This window comes from Ptiloglossa arizonensis, chromosome 9 (assembly GCF_051014685.1).
Source record: "Ptiloglossa arizonensis isolate GNS036 chromosome 9, iyPtiAriz1_principal, whole genome shotgun sequence".
In the NCBI taxonomy this organism is placed as follows: domain Eukaryota; kingdom Metazoa; phylum Arthropoda; class Insecta; order Hymenoptera; family Colletidae; genus Ptiloglossa; species Ptiloglossa arizonensis.
The window spans coordinates 22,093,634-22,114,072 of NC_135056.1; the positions used below are offsets into that span (position 1 = coordinate 22,093,634).

General features: G+C 48.7%; 1 protein-coding gene across 3 annotated transcripts in view; it reads left to right on the forward strand.

Annotated features, from left to right (window-relative positions):
• Window positions 1–7,661: 7,661 nt before the first annotated feature.
• Ca-alpha1d (Ca[2+]-channel protein alpha[[1]] subunit D) overlaps window positions 7,662–20,439 on the forward strand; it is a 41,557-nt gene continuing 28,779 nt past the window's right edge. For all 3 annotated transcript variants that reach the window (XM_076320617.1, XM_076320615.1, XM_076320616.1), the window contains exons 1-16: window positions 7,662–8,063; window positions 8,907–9,012; window positions 12,649–12,788; window positions 13,931–14,037; window positions 14,177–14,329; window positions 15,159–15,355; window positions 16,266–16,369; window positions 17,135–17,298; window positions 17,579–17,681; window positions 17,961–18,106; window positions 18,210–18,283; window positions 18,421–18,572; window positions 18,654–18,771; window positions 18,833–18,925; window positions 19,003–19,123; window positions 19,377–19,468. In XM_076320617.1, the coding sequence (XP_076176732.1) occupies window positions 7,753–8,063; window positions 8,907–9,012; window positions 12,649–12,788; window positions 13,931–14,037; window positions 14,177–14,329; window positions 15,159–15,355; window positions 16,266–16,369; window positions 17,135–17,298; window positions 17,579–17,681; window positions 17,961–18,106; window positions 18,210–18,283; window positions 18,421–18,572; window positions 18,654–18,771; window positions 18,833–18,925; window positions 19,003–19,123; window positions 19,377–19,468 (2,181 nt within the window). In that variant the 5' untranslated portion in view covers window positions 7,662–7,752. The remainder of the gene's footprint in view (window positions 8,064–8,906; window positions 9,013–12,648; window positions 12,789–13,930; window positions 14,038–14,176; window positions 14,330–15,158; window positions 15,356–16,265; window positions 16,370–17,134; window positions 17,299–17,578; window positions 17,682–17,960; window positions 18,107–18,209; window positions 18,284–18,420; window positions 18,573–18,653; window positions 18,772–18,832; window positions 18,926–19,002; window positions 19,124–19,376; window positions 19,469–20,439) is intronic.

Consider the following 20,439-nt stretch of genomic DNA (forward strand, 5'->3'; position numbering starts at 1 on the left):
CCTCGAGTACGGCTTCGAGAAGAAGCTCCGATCGCGAGCGCGCCACGGGTGCTACCAAGTGTCCGATCGTCCGCGATTTTAACGCCACTCTAACTGGCGCTGTGCACGGTTAGGTTAAATTTTCGGCTTCTTCGGGCCAGAAATTTCGGAAATACATTCCTTCTTCTTCGTTGGAAATTGTAGGCGTTTAAAAACACCTTCCCAAACCGTTGAATAGAAATTTGAAGAACGAACGAGGGTGTGGAATCTTGCGGGTAACCGCGAACCGTTTACCCGCAAGATTCGTAACGTTTTCTTTTTCACGGTAGCGGTTCGGCAAATATTTGTACCGTCGATGAATTTCTATTTCTCGATGAAAAAAGAAATACGCGTAAATAAGCACATCGAGACCGAACGAGGTATTGTTCGTATTATTTGGGGGTAAAAATTCATAAAGAAATACCTTTTCTCGGCGGGCCGGACCAGAAGACCCCTTTAACGGTCGACTCGGCGGATGAGTTGTCGTCTTTGAAAGGGTGGAAGCTCTCGTTCCGCGAGAGGTATCGGAGAATTTCCAATTGATACGATCGTTTGCGATCGTAGAACCATCAATTGAACGTAAGAAAGGCGTGAAAAGGAAAAATGCGAATCCTTGATGTCCTCGGATAGAGGGGAAGCGGGAATCGGAGAAATACTCGGATAAATTTGAATAAGAGCTCCGTCGCGTTATAGCGAGCGATGATCGATTTCTGAATCCCAGTGAATCGAATTAATACCGAAACGCAATGAATTTCGACGACGTTATTACCGGTCCGGCGAGTCGAATTTAATCGTGCGCATTCCAGATACGCGCCTCGAATCGCATTAACGAATCAACCATCGACTCGATGTACTTTCTGGAATCCGTATCAGTGTTTCTTCGCGACGGTTCGAGTTTTCAATGTACCGTGCCGGGAATCGAACAACTCGAGACGGTTAATCGACGATACGGTAACGATCGACGATACTTTAAATACTGTACAAAGCGTGGACCTTTTAACGCAGATTTGATAATCCCAGCGAAGGAGAATTACTCGTCGAGTCGATGCTGCACGAGGCTTTCGAGGATAAGGTATCGCACGGTCGTTATCTATCCGAGGTAACGATATGCTCGTGGCACCGCAAATTTTTAATTGGTTAGGTAAAAGAAGAATCGAACGGAACGCGGATTATATCCCGAACTCCAAGGTGTATCGTTCGTAAGAAGACGGGCCGTGAAAGCCTCAACTGGGTCAAAATTATTCTTATTAATCCAATAACGGATACCGCTTTTAACTCGATCGCGATGTTGCGAGTATCGTGACCCGTGAGAAGCCACTGTTCGCAGTTTTCGGTGCATCGTTTATTACAAGCGGCCCGAGATCTCCGAAGAACGAACGAACCGAAAAGAAAAAAGAAAATGTTACTAGGAGGATAGAGAGAAAGTGCATATTTCACGAACGATCGGCCCTCTTTCGCAAAGTCCAGAGGCGACTTTGCGACACTGAAATATTGATATCAACGTGGAGAACTCGGCTCGTATTAACGGACAATAGAATTACGTAGGATTCAGTGCACCGGAAACGATGCTCCTTCGCCTCCTCCTTTGCCTCCTGTATCTCTCCGCCTCTTTATAAATTTCTTCCTTTTGTTCGCTTCTTATTTCCTTCGGTTTCGTCCACCTGGCTCGTACGTAAAGCCACCAGGTTTTACGAACGACGTGTTTTCCTCCATCGCGTACAGTATTTTTTCCCCTCGGCGCTTCTTTTTTTGCTTACCGAACCTTGTCCGCGCGAATTGTATAAATATCATCGTCGAGTTGGCAATCATTCGCGCGAGATATATCAACGAAATCGAAAACGGAACACTTTGGAAAGGAGAGGATGTCGACCCAATGATGGACAGCTGTGACACTAGAGAAATATTTCAAATACGTTTCGAAGCAGTTTTACTTATAAAATTCCTAGCGATTGTTTATGTATTACCGTTCAGCCTTGCGCAATATCACGGACTTTTGAACCGAAAAAACAAAAGGAAACTTTTATAATTGAAATCCACGATACGATAAGTTTCTCGGTGGTTCTTTAAACCGAACCTTATCACGGTCGCTGCTGCGGTATCGATTTCTAGATCGTTAACCCGTAAAGTTGTAATTAATGAAAGCTAAATGACCTCGGCCGCGCGAATCCTTGTCAGAACCAGTTGGCTATCAGCTTCTCGGGTAATCTTAGTACCAATTAAGCAACGTTTTTACTCGAGATACTCGATCCCTCGTAACTAAATTATTGTTACGAGTCGTTGGGAGAAGCGATGTTAAGAAGATAATTGGAAAACACGTTTCTCGTAGATGTACGAAAGTGAGTAACGATCGGTACGTATCTAATTAACGAGTATCGCGAGAGAAAACGAAAATATTCGCACGAATGGTACGAGCTAAATAAAAGCGTGCTCGTATCGATTAACGATACGTCTGATTATTTTTATGGAAGAAACGTGTTTATACGTTACGAGAGCAAAATTAAAAGGTTGGAAACTTAACCAGTTGTCTAAGTGCACCGAACGAAACGGGGACGCTTGAAATTGTTGCCACTTTTAATAATTGACACTTTCTATCTCTCTCTCGTACTTATTTACGCGGTCCGTTCACACGGGATCGGCTCGAGGACCGTGTTTCGTTCGGCAGGTTTGCCGATACCGAAGGAAAAGGGCTCGAACGAGCAAAAGATCGCGAGGATCGAGCGTAACACGTGCCAGTAGGTGAACGGGTAAGCGGGTGAGCGGCCCAGATCGTCCGATGCTTCCGTGGGAGCGAAGTGGTGAACTAAATTTAACTCGTTAGCACCGGTCGATGTCTATCTTACGAGCAAGCGTGACTCTTTCTATCTGTTTGACAACGAGGAAACTTTCCGAGCGGTGATCGGTCTTTTCATCGAAAGCACGGCAAACGAAACCGAAGGGCGCCGGGAGTTCGCGGTTCACGCCGCGCGGTTAGACGCCTTTCACGTCCGGTCTCGAAAACTGACAATTAACAAGAACCAGCTATCGCCCGTGTTCGTTTCTTTCCTTGATAATGACCGTTTGGAGTGTCCACGGAATTTCGATCGTCCGTAAACCTATTAACCGGTAAATCCGCTTCGATATCGTATAGACCGGCTCGTTCGAACCGTACGCCACCATCGTGTATAATTCGGTCGCGTTCGTTCGAAGACGATATACGTTCGAAGATACGCCTTCGAAAAACAACCGAGAGAACCAACGAATCGTTTCCTTTAGACCGGTAACTGCAACGAGTAACTCACCATCGATACCCATCGAATCGATTATTCGAGAAAAGCGATGCTCTGTACTTTCGTAACGTCGACGATCGATCTCAGGAAGGTTCGTGAGTTTTGCATCGTGTTCTGTCAGCCGGATCATCAAAATCTTACGAATCTATTTTCGCCTCAACCCCTCGAACGTTCGGAGGTATACGTACTCCGTTTCCACGGGATCCGAAAAGTCTTCTGCTCGCTGTCCGTTTCGACCGCGTTCGTGGGAGGCAGTTTCGTTTCAGGAATTAGTCTCTACTTCCAACGAAACGATTTTTCTTGCCGTACGGATTAGTCGGGATAGAAGCTGAGCGAAACGATTCGAGCGGTCTCGAATGGAAACGCGACGATTTCCACATTTCTGGGAAACTGACGAATTACATTCGCAAATTCCAGACGATCGTCTGACTCACCCCGTAAAATCGGACTCGTCTCTATCTCGAAATCTATTCGAACGCGTATTCTCCCGCGAGGTTTTATTCGAGTCCCCTGAATCACAAGAATATTTGCCTTACGTGCGTCACGCGCGTCTTCGAACGTTACGGGAGGAAATTCGTCGCGGGTTGCCCGGGAACGAAGAACAATCGTCGAAACGTCGACGTTTGTCAATTAATTCGATAGGTACGATTGTCTCGAAACGTTTCGTTTCGATTCACGGAATGTTTGCCAACTTGTCGGGTTTGTCGTTCAATGCTTCCAGCACGCGCGATGGAACGGGAACGACGCGTTTCGATGGAGCATTTTATTCAACGATAACGATAACTATGGTACTTCGTTGTCGCGGCAAGATTGTGTACAGTGAAAATAAAAAAAATTACGGTACCGAGCGAAGAAAGAGAGAAAGAACAAAAAAGAAAACGGAAATAAAAGGTTAACGTGTAAAAGTAGAATTAAGAGTACGAAAAAATAGAAAGAAAAATATGAAATTTAGACTGCAACCGTGAGGTTCCTCTCCAATTGAACGTGGAAAAGAGATTACGAACGAAAATCAAGGGAGAGAAAAAAAAAGGAAAACGGAGGAAGTGACCGTTTCACGAGACAATGAAATAGTGGCAGTTTAATTTCAATTTAGAACAAAGCGATTCCCCGTGTGCGTAAATGGGGAATAAAATTCACTTTGTCATTTGTTTATACTTCAAAAGCCCGGAGCAATTCCGTTTCATAGATTTACCGCTACGAGCGCCGGTAATTCGGACAAAGCAATCGCGTCGCGATAGGGCAATAAAAAAAAAAGAAAAAAAAAAAGTTGCAAGGTCGTTGGCGATCGTGGCGGGAACAGGCTCAAAGGGAACACCGGTAGATCGGTGTGTCGACCACCGATTCCAGGGATGTTTTCGCGCCGGAAACGAGCACGCGCTCGAGAAACTCGCCCGCAGGTAGAACTTTCTAGCATTTAGGCTCACTAAATATAGCGTGAGTCTGCTATAAATCCCAGGCACACGGACTTGCCGAAACAGAAGCGCCGCGGCTTGTCTCGCGGCGCGTTACACCGGACACGCCGATTTCTATCCGATCGATTCGAGCGCAGAACACCGCCTACCGTTTCGTGATACTCGAGCTGAGAAACTTATAGTACATCGAAGAGGAGCGTTCTGACGTCTGCGATCAAACGCAATTGGAATTCCGCGAAGGGAAAGGAAACCCGAAAAGAAAACTTCAAGTCTTATCTCGCACCCAGTGGTCTCGAAACGTTCTGGAATTTTCTCTAGATGTTTCAGCGTTATTATCATCATTGGTATTATCGCGCAAATGAAATAGTAATCATAGAAATGCGCCTGAAGGCGAAGCGCAGTTAAAAGTGTTGCGTTAAAATGTACTTTGAATTTCGATCGCTTTGTTACGGCTACGAGCGAAAACGTTCTCGCGTGACAAATGCGTGGAAAACACGAGATCGTGGTCGGTAAGTTTCGTATCGATCGATCCGGACGAATGAATCGAGAAATCCATTATGCAGCTGCACAGAGAGACGAATGTGCATCTGGTTGTACGCGAGCTGATCGTCTCAAAGATTTCGCTCGGTCGAAGGACCAATTGCGTCCTTTGATCGATAGGAATCGATTCTCTCGTTAACCTTATTGAGACGTAACGCGCGTATCGAGACGCACCGACAAGTACGAGCTCCGGACAACCGCGCGAAATCTCGAACAGTCGAGACCAAACGGTAGACGACGAGTTCTCGTTGGAACGAGTGGTGGAGGCTGATCGACGTCGGAGGGTGAGCTCCAGGAAGAGCTCTTGACGTTCGCACGGGAGAAAACAACGAATGGCTTTTAAGTTCTACCGGCTCTACGAAACTTTCGATCCATTCTCGCGACCGTGGTGACGTCCGACTCGCGGCGCGAGTACAGCCTTAAATGTTAACGAGGCACGGAAACAAGGAGCGGAACTCCATCGTCCCGTGGTCATAAATATTTACCGCCATCCAGCGCGGACTCTCGAATCGTCGAAGGCGTCGCGGCGCCAGATCGCGAATGCCTGGAATATTTACGGGCAAAGTTGACCGGTATCTCGAAGCGACTTTCAGGCTCGCGGCAGGAAAAGGGCGCGAAGACGATTAGGGGTTCCAGCGTTCCACGGATATCCTTTCGTGTCGCGTACGCGAAGGTATTAGACCCTTTGGACTTTCGATCGAGCTATAGTCTAGATAAACGAAAGTGGTCGGTCAATTTCCAACGTTACGCGACGTCGATTCACCCCTCTGTTTGCGAATCATGGATAAACTGGTCAGAGGGGACCCGACGGTTAACGACCTTGAAGGCTAAGTCGATTCTGCCCCGAGGAGCACCTTGCGAGTTTCTCGACTGTGCTGTTTTCTCGTTGTTTGTTTAACTTAACCGTCGACGACGTCAATGAACCGAACTCTGCCGGTCTCCAGGTTCTCGCCATTTCCAAGATGTTAACCCTTTGCACTCGAAGCTCTTCTGCTACCAGAAACTAGCACCTCGATGAAATCCTTCGAATCGGGTAATTAATTTCAAACGGAACATTTTCATTTCAACGTTTCGTATACATACGTTTACATCTTATAAGAAAGTAGTGATTGAATTTTAATTTCAATTCCAATTGAAAATATCCAAATCCGGATGGTTTCCCGAATTGGAGAAAGTACACCGAATTGAGTAACGATCGAGGATCGCCTCTCGAGTGGAAAGGGTTAAACATCAAAGTCTTTGCTTTTTAATATTGGCTTGTTCGGAAAGTGATTTAGTTTTCCAAAATGGAGAATGTATAATTTAAGAAAATGTTTATGCGCTCTAAAAAAATCGTGCTTCATTTTCACCAAAAAGAAAAACGAAACGACTTTCTGAACAACCCAATGGTACGATGCTGGTTATTGTCATACTTCCATAGTCTTTCATTTTTGAAACGCACAGATACAAACCGTGACTCGATGGTTATTCGACGTCACGTCGCGCGGTTTTACTCGAATCGGCCGTTACTCGTGACCCCACTGTCGAGTTATAGCTAGAGAGCTCGGGTGTTGCGAATAGTTGGATATACAACGGTACGATACTGGTTCTTATTATGTTGTAAAGTTCAGATTATAATATGTAGTTTATTATAATATGCAGGGATCTCGCGTATCCAGTAGTATAGTTTTTGTACATATGAGAATACAAAGTCCGAAGAAACAAGTATACAGTAATATGCCACGACGTGAACGACGACAGTGTCGTGTGGTCTTCGTGACTCTCGACTTGGAACTGAACAGAAAAACCCAAAAGAAAAATAGCCAAAGCGTTGATCCTACCGCGCCAATATGGAGACAGTCCTTAAAACTGACATCGACCATTCGCTATCGACATCTGGCACTCTTAGAATAATTGTTGCATTCGTTCTGTCGTGTTACACTTCCATAGTCTTTCATTTTTGAAACGCACAGATACGAGCCGTGACTCGATGGTTATTCGACGTCACGTCGCGCGGTTTTGCTCGAATCGGGCGTCACTCGTGACCCCATTGTCGAGTTATAGCTCGAGAGCTCGGCTGTTGCGAATAGTTGGATGCTTCGTTCGGTAAAATGAAAGTAATAAAGTTGTGCGCAATGTTTAGGTCACGGAGGGAGGTTCGAAAGAGCCCAGTGCCGTAGCATGCCGGCGAGCTACAGCGGGTGGTGGGGCGTCTCTGAGAGAGCGCGTCGATCGGCGTCGTCCGACGTCTGCACGGACGTCTGCTTGGAGGCTGAGCAGGATCCGGAGGAGCGTGTCTGCGCGTGTATAACAGGAGGAGGAGGAGGAGAAGGCGGAGGAGGAGGAGGAGGAGGCGGAGGAGGAGGAGGAGGAGGAGGCGAAGGAGGCGGCGGAGGCGGAGGCGAAGGCGGAGGCGGAGGCGGAGGCAGCGGCAGAGGAGGAGGAGGTAAGCGGAAGCGAAGGAGAAGAGGGAGAAGAAGAAGAAGTGAGGGTCGAAGCGGAAGCACGGAGCTGATCGAGGCGCGGAGGAGCGACCGATGAGCGCGGGGGGGGATGGGGGATCGGGGTTGGGCCCCCCTGAGCTGCTGGGGGCCCAGCCGACTGCCGCGACCCCCCCCATCCTCGGGCAGCACCGGAACCCCCAATCTGCCCAGGACGGACAGCCAGCAACCGCGCAGTCGCAGACGGGCCAAACTCTCGGGACCAGCACAGCTGCGGCGAAATCCGCCACCAAGCGGCCGGCTCGCAGGGGTGGCAAACCCCCGCCCGACAGGCCCGTTAGGGCTCTATTCTGTCTAACCCTAAAGAATCCCGTGCGTAAGATGTGCATCGACGTCGTCGAGTGGAAGTATCCTTTTTCCAGAGCACGTTACAACCACCTATTAATCTTTCGTCGCGCGGCATTATTCCTACCTCGTACGCTCCAATTCCCCGCTCGGAGAAAACCGAGTCATCCCCGCTACTGTTTTTATTTATTCAACGCGAACGACCTCGCGCAACGCGGAGAACACCGAGTATCCTACGCGCAACTCCGAAACGAGTATCTGAACAACGAGCGGGTAACTGTGAAACGGTTTTCGTAATTGTTAAAAATTTCCCTCTACCGAAATCTCCAGCGACCGCGCCGTTCGGTTGTTTCGAAAGTTACGGGGGAAATTGTCCGCAATTTGTTCGAAAGCAAAGCAACCAGGCCGATGCAAGAGAGCGGAAAGGGACGGTCGGGGGACCTTCCCCTTGACGTCGCTTCTTGTTGACAAAGCGGTTTCAACGTATTTTGGTCCCACTGTCACCCTCTTCGGAGCCCGTTACGTAAAACGTGTACGACGCGTTCGACGCGGATCCTAACCAACCAAGATCCCTCGTATCGATCGAAAGCAACGTTCGTTGCCGCTTAAGATTAAGATTCTCGTCCGCGTAAGATTAACCGGGAAACGCCGATCGAAGATTTTTGCAACGCGAATTACACTCCCGGCGCAGGAAAAGTTCTTTCACGTTTTCCAGGCTCTGTTTGTATTTAAAAGCTTTCAAAGACCTGGGAAACAGCGCACCAGTTTCGCGGATCTGACGAAAATCGGGGAAAAAGTCGGACAAAAGTTTCCTCGGCTTGCGGCCGAGCGAATCGTCGAGGGTGTATTACCGAGGTTATTTTTCATTTTCCTTAGCCAGACCTTTCATCGTCGCAACTTTCCAGACCGTTCGAGTGGCTTATTCTGATGACGATATTCGCGAACTGCGTCGCCCTGGCAGTCTACACACCGTACCCGTACGGTGATTCTAATCTGACCAACCAGTATTTGGTAAGTATCGATTTCATCCCAGCGATTCTTTCGAGTCGATTCGCGAACAAATTCTACTCTCCCAATTAACGCGCAGGATCCTGGGCTGTTTTCGTTTCATCCCCCGGAACGAATTTCGTTCCACGTGGGTGGATGTTTTTAATAATCGGGAAGCACGGCGCGAAAGGCAGTCGAACGACTTTTCGCTTTTTCCTTTAAATACGTCCGTTTGTCCGTTATACGAAATATCAGCGGAGAAAAATTCAATTATCGCGACGATGCAAGAGTAAGCAGAAACGAGCTCCGTGTGTTTCGATCGTGGTTCAACGAAAACGGTCACGTCCGACAGATTCGTTTTACTTTTCAATGATCGGTACACGGTCCGAATGACGAACTCCGCGGTTAAGAAATTTCGATCGAGCTAATAATAGAGAATATAATAGGAATAACAGTTCCCGTTCAACGAACCACCGCGTATCGGCCGAGTTGTCGATAAATAAACACACTGTCCAAGAGACAGGGTTGATGGCATGAAATTTATTCGAGCTGAAACTTCAATAATTGTTCAATCTTGCTGACACGGTTTTGCACCGTAGCCCACTATTATTGGAAAACATGATTCATATATGGGCCAGCGTAGATCGGTCGTCTGGAAAGCTGACGCTTTTATGCAGCACCGGTGCAATATCTTAGACGCGGGGCATTTCCATGGCAATCGCATTTCCGATTTCCCGGGACGTTCGCGCGGTCCTTTTTGGCTCGAACAATTTCCTCTTCGTCGTCGTACAAGAGAGATTACGACGTTGAGATATTTATTTTATGAAAATATTTCGTTCGAGTTCTACGCAACGAAATCGTCGATCGCGTTTAAACGTTCGTCGAAACGGGTCGGTGGTTCTCCGAGCGAGCCGTCTTTTACCCAAGGTATTCGAAACGAGAAAGAAACGGGACTCGGGAAAAGAAGTGTTTCGATGGCGCAAAAGAAATCGTTTGAGGATCGTTGAGGCCATCGTTGGCCGAAGGTCTCGGTAAATTCGAGCTTGGATAGAATTGAAAGTACCGAGGCCTTGTCCCGGAAAATGGGTAAAAGCTTTTCCGAGATGATACGGCGAGATCTGGCCTTCGAGGCGAAGCGTAAAACCTTTATTAGAGGGTGGGCTTTTTCCAAGGCTTATCGCGGCCGATAGAGCAAACGCGTCTCTGTCGCGTCAGACCGGAAACTTCGGCAAAAGCCGTTCTGTACATACGTACACGGTGTATCGTAACGGGTGGTCATCGCTTCGAGGATGCTTTCAACCGTAAAGATCGTCAAGGGTTCTTAAACGCGTGTTCTCGCCTCGACCTTATTTCCGGATTCTGGCCAATAAGTATTTCTTTGAAATTATTTTTCCAATTCAGCTACTACGTTTAACAGAGAATAAAATTAAGGTAGAGAGACGATCGAATTTTCTCAAAACGCGAGTCGTTTCATTGGAAGAAAACATTTGGGGAAAAGAAAAAGTGTTCGCGAGAAAACTCCACGCGTTCGTATGGAATTATTTGAGTATAGAAATTCAAAGGACACATATATAAATACATCGCGTTTATCTCGCGAACTATCCATTCGTTTACCGCTGTGCGTCAAGAAGACCGTGAATCGCGGCAAGTGGGTGTAGACAGTTCTGATCAGTCATTGATAAACCACACGGAGCGCGAGTAGCGGAAACGTTCGAGAGCGTTCCGATGAATCTGGTCGATCTCGATCACGATTTCGGTCCAGAGTTGCGGATTGGCCAGAATTTGAACAAGATTCGAACGTTTCGTTCTAACGAGTGGAAATTTCGAACGCGTAAATATCTTTGCTCGTTACGCGAGATCGTTTCGGAGATTGGAAACGTTGTGAGCAGAAATATCTACGGACGCGCGGAGCCCTGCGCGATAACGTCGGCAAGGAAAACAAAGATACGGGCCCTGCGAATGTTTTCGAGGTATTTCAAAGTAAGTAATAAAGCGATACTCCATGTGATCCGGGGGAGTGTCGCGTTGGCCTGCGTGATAGAAATCGCTAGGAGCAAAGCCAGAGGATAACATAATACGAACTCGGGCCAATCGGCTATTCCGACGAGCCAGTGATCGATCGATTTCGGTTATTAAACGTAATGGACGTCCCGAGAGTATTCTTTCTCCTCTCTTCTTTCTGTTCCCGGTTTTACCATTTCTATCCACCGTCTCCTTCGCCACTGTGTCACACCCTTCCATCCTCGCTCTTTCACCGTTCTATTTTCTTCCTTAGATTTCCTCCCTTGTTCGTTTTACCCTGTTTCTCCGTTCTTTTGTTCGCTCTTGGAGCATCGATCTTTTCGATTTAACCGCCAATCCGACTCACGGTCATCGATCGCGTAGAACTCGAGCGACGTATCAATCGGTTCAATCCACGCGCTAATGTGCACGCGAGTCGAAACCGTGCAGGGCTCACGGTATTTACTTCGAGTCGCTCGGGTGCGCTCCAATTTTCCGAAAAAATTTCAAACCAATTGCGATACGACGGTTAGACGACTAGAAACGCCGGGAACGCACGGAAATTTAATTAGCTGCGGTTCAAACGAGCGAGAAACTGTAATCTTCGCTACGAATTATCCCGTACAATTGGTCGACGACGGACCGTGTTTCTATCCCGATCGCGTCCGAACGAAAACGAGCGTTAAATAATTAACTACGTTTCGCGCTCGTGATTCGATGAAACGCATCGACCGTGAGAAAATGTTTCCAGCTCTTGAGCGTTTAACTCGTCGACGAGTGTCGCTCGTGTAAATGTAACCGGTGCGGGCGAAAAGTTTCGATACACCGGTGAAACGAACACAATATTCGAACGCGGAATACTCGAAACTTCTCCAAGATTCTTCCAAGGTTCCGGAAGTTCTTCGATATTCCTCCGGTTTTGTTCGATACGTGTCAACTTGCGAAATAAACCTTCGCGATTCGAACGATTTTCTGCCTTTCGTTTCGGCCGTTTCGCTTCGCGTTTAGCTACTTTCACCTGTATCGGACAACCGATCGATACATTCGTACTCGGTAAAAGCTTACCACGCGAAAGATATTTCTCTCGCCTGTTCCCTTTCTTTCGTCTTTTTTCTCTTCTTTCTCTCGCCGAAACGAAACGTGGACGTGTGTCTTGTCCGTCACTTTTGTGCAAACAGTTTTCCGCTCTTCCGAATAAGACACATTCCGTAAGGGACGACACGATACGGAAACACGGGTCGGTTACACTTTATGAAATTTCTGTTGGATCGAATAGAGAAACGTAAAGTATTTCTCTGCAAAGGTATGTACGTACGATTCGATATTACAGGGAAATATATAATACATTTCCGTGAAGAATCGAGTCCGCGTCGACGTAGGACCGGCTGGAACGCGATATCGCGTCATACTCGACGTAAGACCGCAAACGGTTAACAACGTTGCACTTGCACTTAGACGTTCCGTGCTTAATCAAAGGGAAACGTTTACTTTCAGGCGTGTCAACGGTTTGGCGCGTGCGGAGAATTTAACGCGTGGTTGACTAAACGGAAGGCTCGTGGCCTCTTTGGTCGTTCCCCCGCTCGCGTCCGTTGTCGCGAGATCAAAGGGAGACCGTCTACGTGTTGTCTCACCTCCGCGTTCTCGATTGTTTTGTTTCAGGAAAAAATAGAGTATATATTTCTTGTGATTTTTACGGTCGAGTGCGTAATGAAGATCATCGCTTACGGCTTCGTGGCTCATGCCGGGGCTTATCTCCGGAACGGATGGAACATACTAGATTTCACGATAGTAGTTATAGGGTGAGTACAATCGCATCCGAGTTACCATTTACCCGTTTTCCTCTCCGCGGATTCGCGACGACGCCTCGGAACGGTTACAAGCGGAGACTGGCGGAATTCGCGATCGAGATTAATATCGTTTGAGTAAAAACTACGGTCTACGTAAAAATGTACCCGCGCGTTGCTGGATGGTATCCGAGACTCGTTACCGCGAACCTAGAATACGAGCGACCTTCGTTGCGACAAAGAAACGTTTCTCGAAAATGTACCTTGCACTCCGTAGGTGTAACGGATAACTCAACGGTGGTGGTAGAGCTCGCGCGTGAAACAATATCGGGACAAATTCGACGAGAATCGCGCAGCAATTTGTGGAGAAAAGTATGGGTTTACTTTGGAGAAAATGTTCCACGCCTCGTTGTTCGCGTCTCCACGATTCGAGATCGGAGGGGAAGAAAGGCAGGTGGCCGGCTCGAAACTATCGGCCGCGTTCTTTTCCCCCTCGTATAAATTTATTATCGGTTCTCCGTTATAGAACACGCGGTGGTCGTAAATCGCCGATTATGGGAATCGCCGTGACCGAATAACGGGAACCGATTCAACGGCGCACGGATTTCGCCGGCACGGGTACCTTTCCTCGATTTTCATCGCGTCGTTTATCGCCCGTGTACACGTAGACGGAGAACGATACCCACCCGGTCGTCGAATAACGCGCGCGACGCGGCGATGACATTGACTCGGCACGCGAACGAACCTCTTTGTTCGTTCCCCGTTGCGCGCTCCACTTGGATTCAATACGGTCTGCTTAGTTCGCGAAACAAGAGGGTTAGCTTCGTTTGCCGGTTGCCTCTCGCGGTTTGCCGAGCGAAGTGCTTTTAATTTCGATTCGAGTTCTAGAGCGTGCCGGTACCAGCCGAACATCGCGCGTCCGACTACCTGGCGTCGAAACCTCTACCGCGAACAGAGTTCTTTTTCTCCTCACCCCGGTCTCTACGAGCTCGTCAGGAATTTCTCGAGCACGATCGTCGTCGAGTGTCGCGAACGTTCGAGGCCCGATCGAGCGCACCGAAACGATTGCTCGTAGCGCGAAAACGAGCGAACCGGTGAAAAGGAACGTTGGTCGTTGACGGGACGGATCGTTTAATTTCCATATCTCTTCTTACCAGCATGGTGAGCACGGTGTTGGCGATACTCATGAAAGAAGGCTTCGATGTGAAAGCGTTAAGGGCTTTTCGAGTGCTACGACCTCTCAGGCTGGTCTCCGGAGTACCAAGTAAGGGTATTTCCATATCAAAGCAGATTACCCCGACATCGGATCCGCGCAAACACACCCCCGGCCGATACTTCCGGGCGTACGCGCGTATCCTTTGTCGTGTTTCGAATTAACGTGTGCCTTCTTCGATCTGCTTCAGGTCTTCAAGTGGTCCTAAACTCTATTTTGAGAGCGATGATACCCCTTCTACATATCGCTCTGTTGGTTCTGTTCGTCATCATTATTTACGCTATCATCGGTCTCGAGCTGTTCTCCGGGAAAATGCATAAAACGTGCAGGCACAATGTCACCGGTAAGTACGACGTACATCGACCGTTTCGAAACGCTCGAAATTGCCGCGCGGGGCGGGCTATCGGGGAAGGCTGCGCGCAGAGCTCTCGAAAACCGACTGGCCCGGGCACCGGGGGTATCGAGAGATCGGCACTCGAGGATCCTCTACGATCTCCGTTTAATTGGGCGATTCACCGTATCGCGCGTAAGCTCGAGCGGCGATCGAACGATCGGTTACCGTTTCGGTCGATCCGCGGTTTTCCTAAGGCCCCGGTCGGCTACGAATTCTCTTCGCGATTGAACGGAAGAACGGATCAAAATTACGCAAGAGTCCTGCGGACGGGCCATCGATCGGTCCCGTTGCGGGAAGGGTTCCTTGAGAAATGAAATATCGAAGAGGAGTTGGCAACGGACGCCGGGGGAGTTCCCGGCTTAACCCCGAAACACACTTTGCACCGGCGCTATTTTAGATATGATTCAGCCGCGGCGACAACTAACGTCTAATTATTCTTAGCGCGCGGAACGCGAGCTGCGTGGACGAACGCGAGCGCGTGTCCCCCGCGGTAAACAGCTGATTCACGAAACTCGCGCGCACACGCGAGCCGATACGCGCGAAAACCGGCCACCTGACCGCTTCGTACCCTGCCAAACGCATCTCTCTCGCGACCTCCGCAGGAAAGCTCGTCCTCCTCGACTCCGAACTGGATACCAACCGAACGATACGCAAACTGAACCGAAACTAACCGATACGCGACGTTACACCGTACCGCTTACCGGCTCTTCCATCGTCTTCGATGTTTAGCTGAATATAATGATCGCGGTGTCTTTCGCCGTGCATTCGCAATTCGCAGACGCAGTAATGGACGACCCGGTTCCGTGCGGACCCGGCGGCTACCCGTGCAACAACCTGGGACCCGAATACTATTGCAGCAAACAGTTTTGGGAGGGTCCGAATTGGGGTATCACGAATTTCGACAACTTTGGTCTGGCCATGTTGACGGTCTTCCAGTGCGTTACGCTCGAGGGCTGGACGGACGTACTCTACAGCGTAAAATCAATTTCATTCTCCTTTCTCCGTTAAACGTCGTTGTAAACAGGCTACTTCCGAGTTAAACGAGTTAACTTTGTCGGTATATTTTACGAGCAGAAATTGAAGGGGAGATCGAGCGGGGAGGTAGCTCGGAGAATAATTTATTTTAGATGCGGAGGAAACAAGAAAAAAAGAACTTTCTTACCTCCGTTCGTCGATTAATTTAGCGGCGAAAAGATCGAAGAGTGGCAACAGATACGTGAAACGCGAACCCGATGTAGCGGTTACGCTGTCGATGCGTTTTAACCCGAGGGTAAGTCGATCGTGTTTATGTAAGCCGTTTATTCTGGACGTGTTTACTATTTCGAATCGTTGAAGGTGATTTGGCCCCGATCTTATCCTGTTTGACTTTTACCTACAAGGAATTGTCGAAGCGACGATGTACCCGTGTAAAAGACAATTCGCGACAAAAACCGCTAAGAAGGATCAACGATACGTTCACCGAATCGAAACAACGTAGACACGATCGATTCGCAGGTTGTTGAATTCGATTTAGTAGCCAATTTAGTAGCCAATTTAGTAGCATTTCCGGATCTATGTTTATAAAAAATTTCTCGTGTGTGCCTTTTCGTAAAACGTACCGGCAAAGTTTGATCGATCAACGTCGTAACTTCCTAGATAAGTTTCACGAAGAAAGAATTATTCGGTCGATCGCGCAATTTCCGGTATTACCGAATATTCTCCTTGAAGGTTTCGCGAGCGTTCTCGAGTTCGCCTCCTTGTGGAAAATCACGTGCATGCGAACGAAATGTTTTCATCGGAAACTCGGGACGCTCGAAGTCGTTATTTTCGCGAACCTTTTCAATTTTTCGCTGCCTTCGGAGACTAATGAACGACTCCAGGTTCTTGTTAACTTTTTGCCCTCCAGATCGAAGACGCGATGGGGAGCTCGTGGCAGTGGATTTATTTTATCTCTATGGTGATACTCGGAGCTTTCTTCGTGATGAATCTGATTCTCGGTGTGTTGTCCGGGTGAGTATATCTCTCGAACACGAAGCACGGTCAAGTATCGATGCAAGGTCGACGTCGGTGAGCTCGAGAGGGATATTCCCTGGTTGGAAACTTGTCCGTTTCTAGTGGATTGGATTATTTTTTCCTCCTCGAAGTCGGTGTTCGACGATATCGGCCCCAACAGCGTCGCGAAGTCCCTCGGGAGGGGTCAAAATATAAATATCCCTCGGTTCGCCCTCCGATACGCGCAACCGCTTCCGCGTGGAAACAACGGAGACGCGACAATCGAACCGTGTTAACGATTCATCGTTATCTGACGACGAAACGTTTAATTACGCTCTTCTTTCAACGTTCGATGCTGAAAAAAAAAAAAAGAAAAAAAAGAAACGTGTAAATCGTCGCGATCGACTGTCCGTAATCCTCGAGTCCTGACGTTTCGCGAGTCGGTTTCGTTCCTTGTCGCGATAAGACGGTCCGATGGAGTTCAACGTGCTCGAAAGTAAAGCGCAATCGATGAACGCGAAGGGTATATAGGACGGAAAGTTTGTCAGGAAAGTTGCCTCGGGTTTGGCTCGCGTCTCGAGACACCGTAGCATCGAGTCTCGTCCCGGTTTCGCGGGAACTTTGTCGTGTTTTGTATTCTCGAGGGAATCGAAGTCGCGGGGCGGCCGACCGGCCGGCCGGCTTCACCCGATTTCCGTTTCAACGGCGAGCGTGCCAATTACACGCGACACCGACGCTTCTAATCACGTCGCAATCGCGTGTATTATTTTTGCTCGGGCGCAGCGAGTTCTCCAAGGAGAGAGAGAAGGCGAAGGCGCGGGGCGACTTCCACAAGCTCAGGGAGAAGCAGCAGATCGAGGACGATCTCAGGGGCTATCTGGATTGGATCACGCAGGCCGAGGACATCGAACCGGAAACCGACGAGCCGAAGATACAAGACGGGAAAGGTGCGTATCGCGCGCGCGCGCGCGCGCGCACGCGTTACCTGCAATCTTTTTTATTCTCGCCTCTTCGATTCCTCGTCGCGTTCCATTAAAAAATCATTCGTCCGGCCGACCGTTACGTTTTTCCTCTTGTTTACCGCCGCGTGAACAACCTTTCGACACCCCTTCGTACGACGAGCGCATTTACATGGCGTCGCTCTACGCACGTGACTCGTTGGAAATTAATTGCGCGAGAACGCTGGAAGGGTGCTCGCAGTGAATTCGGCCGAAATGATTTTTCCAGCCAAGCAACAGAGCGAAATGGAGAGCACGGATCAATTGGAGGGAGACGAGGAGGGCGTGCAACAAGAGTCCGTGTGGAGACGGAAAAAACGGGACTTCGATAGGTAAGAAGTACCGGGATAAAGTACCATTGTTGTCGTACCGCGAGCGAACCGGATGGTCGAGCGGTCTACCGATTCTTTCTCTTCGACTTGAAATTTGACGATCACGTGGAGGCCGATCGTGGCCGAATAAACGTGGTTTGTTACGGGCTGGCTCGTCGCAAAGAGATGAAACGTTTCCATATTGATCGGCCGTTCGTAAGATCGTACGTTTGATACTCGAAGCGAGCCTCGTCTACCGCGTGTCTTTCAATCGAACGATTTTGCAATGGAAATTCACAGGGTGAACAGGAGATTGAGGAGGGCCTGTAGAAAGGCCGTCAAGTCGCAGGTTTTCTACTGGCTGATCATAGTACTGGTTTTCCTGAACACCGGGGTCCTGGCGACCGAGCATTACAATCAGCCGCATTGGTTGGACGAATTTCAAGGTACGCGAGTCGAGAACGTTCTCGACGTGCCCGTTAATTTCTGCGCGTTGCGCTTTCGTTCGCGTTCCTACGTGGAATTTATCTCGTTCTCTTCCCCGCGCAGAGATCACAAACATGTTTTTCATCGCGCTGTTCTCCATGGAGATGATGCTGAAGATGTATAGTTTAGGATTTCAAGTAAGTCCCGGGTTATTTTCTTTTACTCCGGAGCCAACTTCCCGGACAACGTAAACAAGAACTCTCTCTCTCCCTCTCTCTCTCTCTCGTAGCCGAGAGAAACGTTTAAATCATTGTCGATGTTTGCCATTGTCCAGGGTTACTTTGTCTCGTTGTTCAATCGTTTCGACTGTTTCGTCGTGATCGGTTCGATCACCGAGATGATACTCACCAACACGCACGTGATGCCACCGCTCGGCGTTTCCGTGCTGCGTTGCGTCCGGTTGCTCAGGGTGTTCAAAGTGACGAAGTAAGACCACCTTTACGTACTCGCGACTCGTGATCGTAAAAAAAAAAATGAAAATCGCTGACGACCACGTTGCTTTTTTAGATATTGGAGATCGTTGTCGAATTTGGTGGCCTCCCTGTTGAACTCGATACAATCGATCGCGTCTCTGTTGCTTCTGCTCTTCCTGTTTATCGTGATCTTTGCCCTCCTGGGCATGCAGGTACGATCGAAGATATCGCTTTTCTCCGTCCCTTCGATTAACGATTCGCATTCGTTCGCAGGTATTCGGTGGAAAATTCAATTTCACCGAAATGCAGGATAAACCTCGTCACAATTTCGACAGCTTCTGGCAGAGTTTGCTGACCGTTTTCCAGGTAAATATCGTCCACGTCCACGTTCGAATAATAAACGCATCGACACGAAAGCATCATCGTTTCTCCTCGATTCGTAGATATTGACAGGCGAGGATTGGAACGCCGTGATGTACGACGGAATTAGAGCCTACGGCGGGGTTGCGAGCTTCGGTATGCTCGCCTGTTTCTACTTCATCATTCTCTTCATATGCGGTAACTGTATCCTTTTCAACGGGCACGTGACGACACGGTGACGCGCACGATCGATAAAAACGCGATACGCGCGGATCGTCCTAGATCCACCCGAAACGATTCAAATCTTTCGCGCGTACCGTTTGGTGATTAGTTCAACGTTTCGACGACATCGTTTCGACGTTAAACGAATTCAAATGGATTCGAACGACGCGCTCGAGGAAACGTCCCGATCCCAAGTGTTCGCGGTAAATGATCCTTGACGGAAGAAGTAACGCAGATATTCTACTGAACGTCTTCTTGGCCATTGCTGTCGACAATCTCGCGGACGCCGAGTCATTGACTGCCATCGAGAAGGAAGCCGAGGAGGAGGTGAGTTTCTTTCCTCTTTGTTAGCTTCGCGATAGGTACCGCGGTACAATCGGAAACCGAGCAATCCTCTTCTACCGTTTCTCGCTCTTGGAAAAATCTTCGAGGCGCGATTTTCTCGAAAAGAAAAACTCGCTGAAAGAAACTTTGCTTTTGTCTCGCGCCATAGACACGTTTCCTTTCGGACCGTATCGTAATCGTTTACGAATGCACACCTTGCATCGATCTAGTTGCACGCATTTGTCTCGGTACAAATCTCTCGCGCGTACGGTTTGCCGATTATTTAAACGTTTCGACGATATCGCCAAGTAAAGAAATTTAACTGGATTCGTACGAGGCGCTCGACGAATCGTCCCGAGCCCAAGTGTTCCCGGTAAATGATCCTTGACGGAAGAAATAACGCGGATATTCAACCGAACGTCTTCCCAGCCGTTGCTGTCGAGGATCTCGCGGACGCCGAGTCACCTGGACGATTTCTCGTCGATCCACGGATCCAATTCGTTGGTAGAGGGCGACGAATCGCGCGTCACGTTTCAATAAACATTTCGTCGTTACGTTTACTCAGTCGCGGGTACGCCGAGCGATGAAAATTAGAATGCCGGTCGTTTTATCGTTCCCTCAAAGAGCATCGAATAGGGGTCTCGTTTGCCGTCGCTCTTAATGACCGTCGCCGACGCCGACGCCAACTACGACGCCGACCCCGACCCCGACGTCGTTCGACCGGCTCTTTATTGCACGTTACGCCGCCACGAGTTTGAATCTTACAAATATTTGACGCGTCCTCGTAATTACCCGCGCGAATCTAGGCCGTCTGCGAGCCTACCATCGGGAGATTACTTTTCCACGGTTCTGAACACTGCGCGAACAGTATCGCCGCGGATAATGTTGATCGCGCGTTAAAATCGTACGCGGTAACTTACGAAATCGAGAATCGGTCGTCAGGTGCTTTCTCATCGGTTGAAAATTAGCTTGAA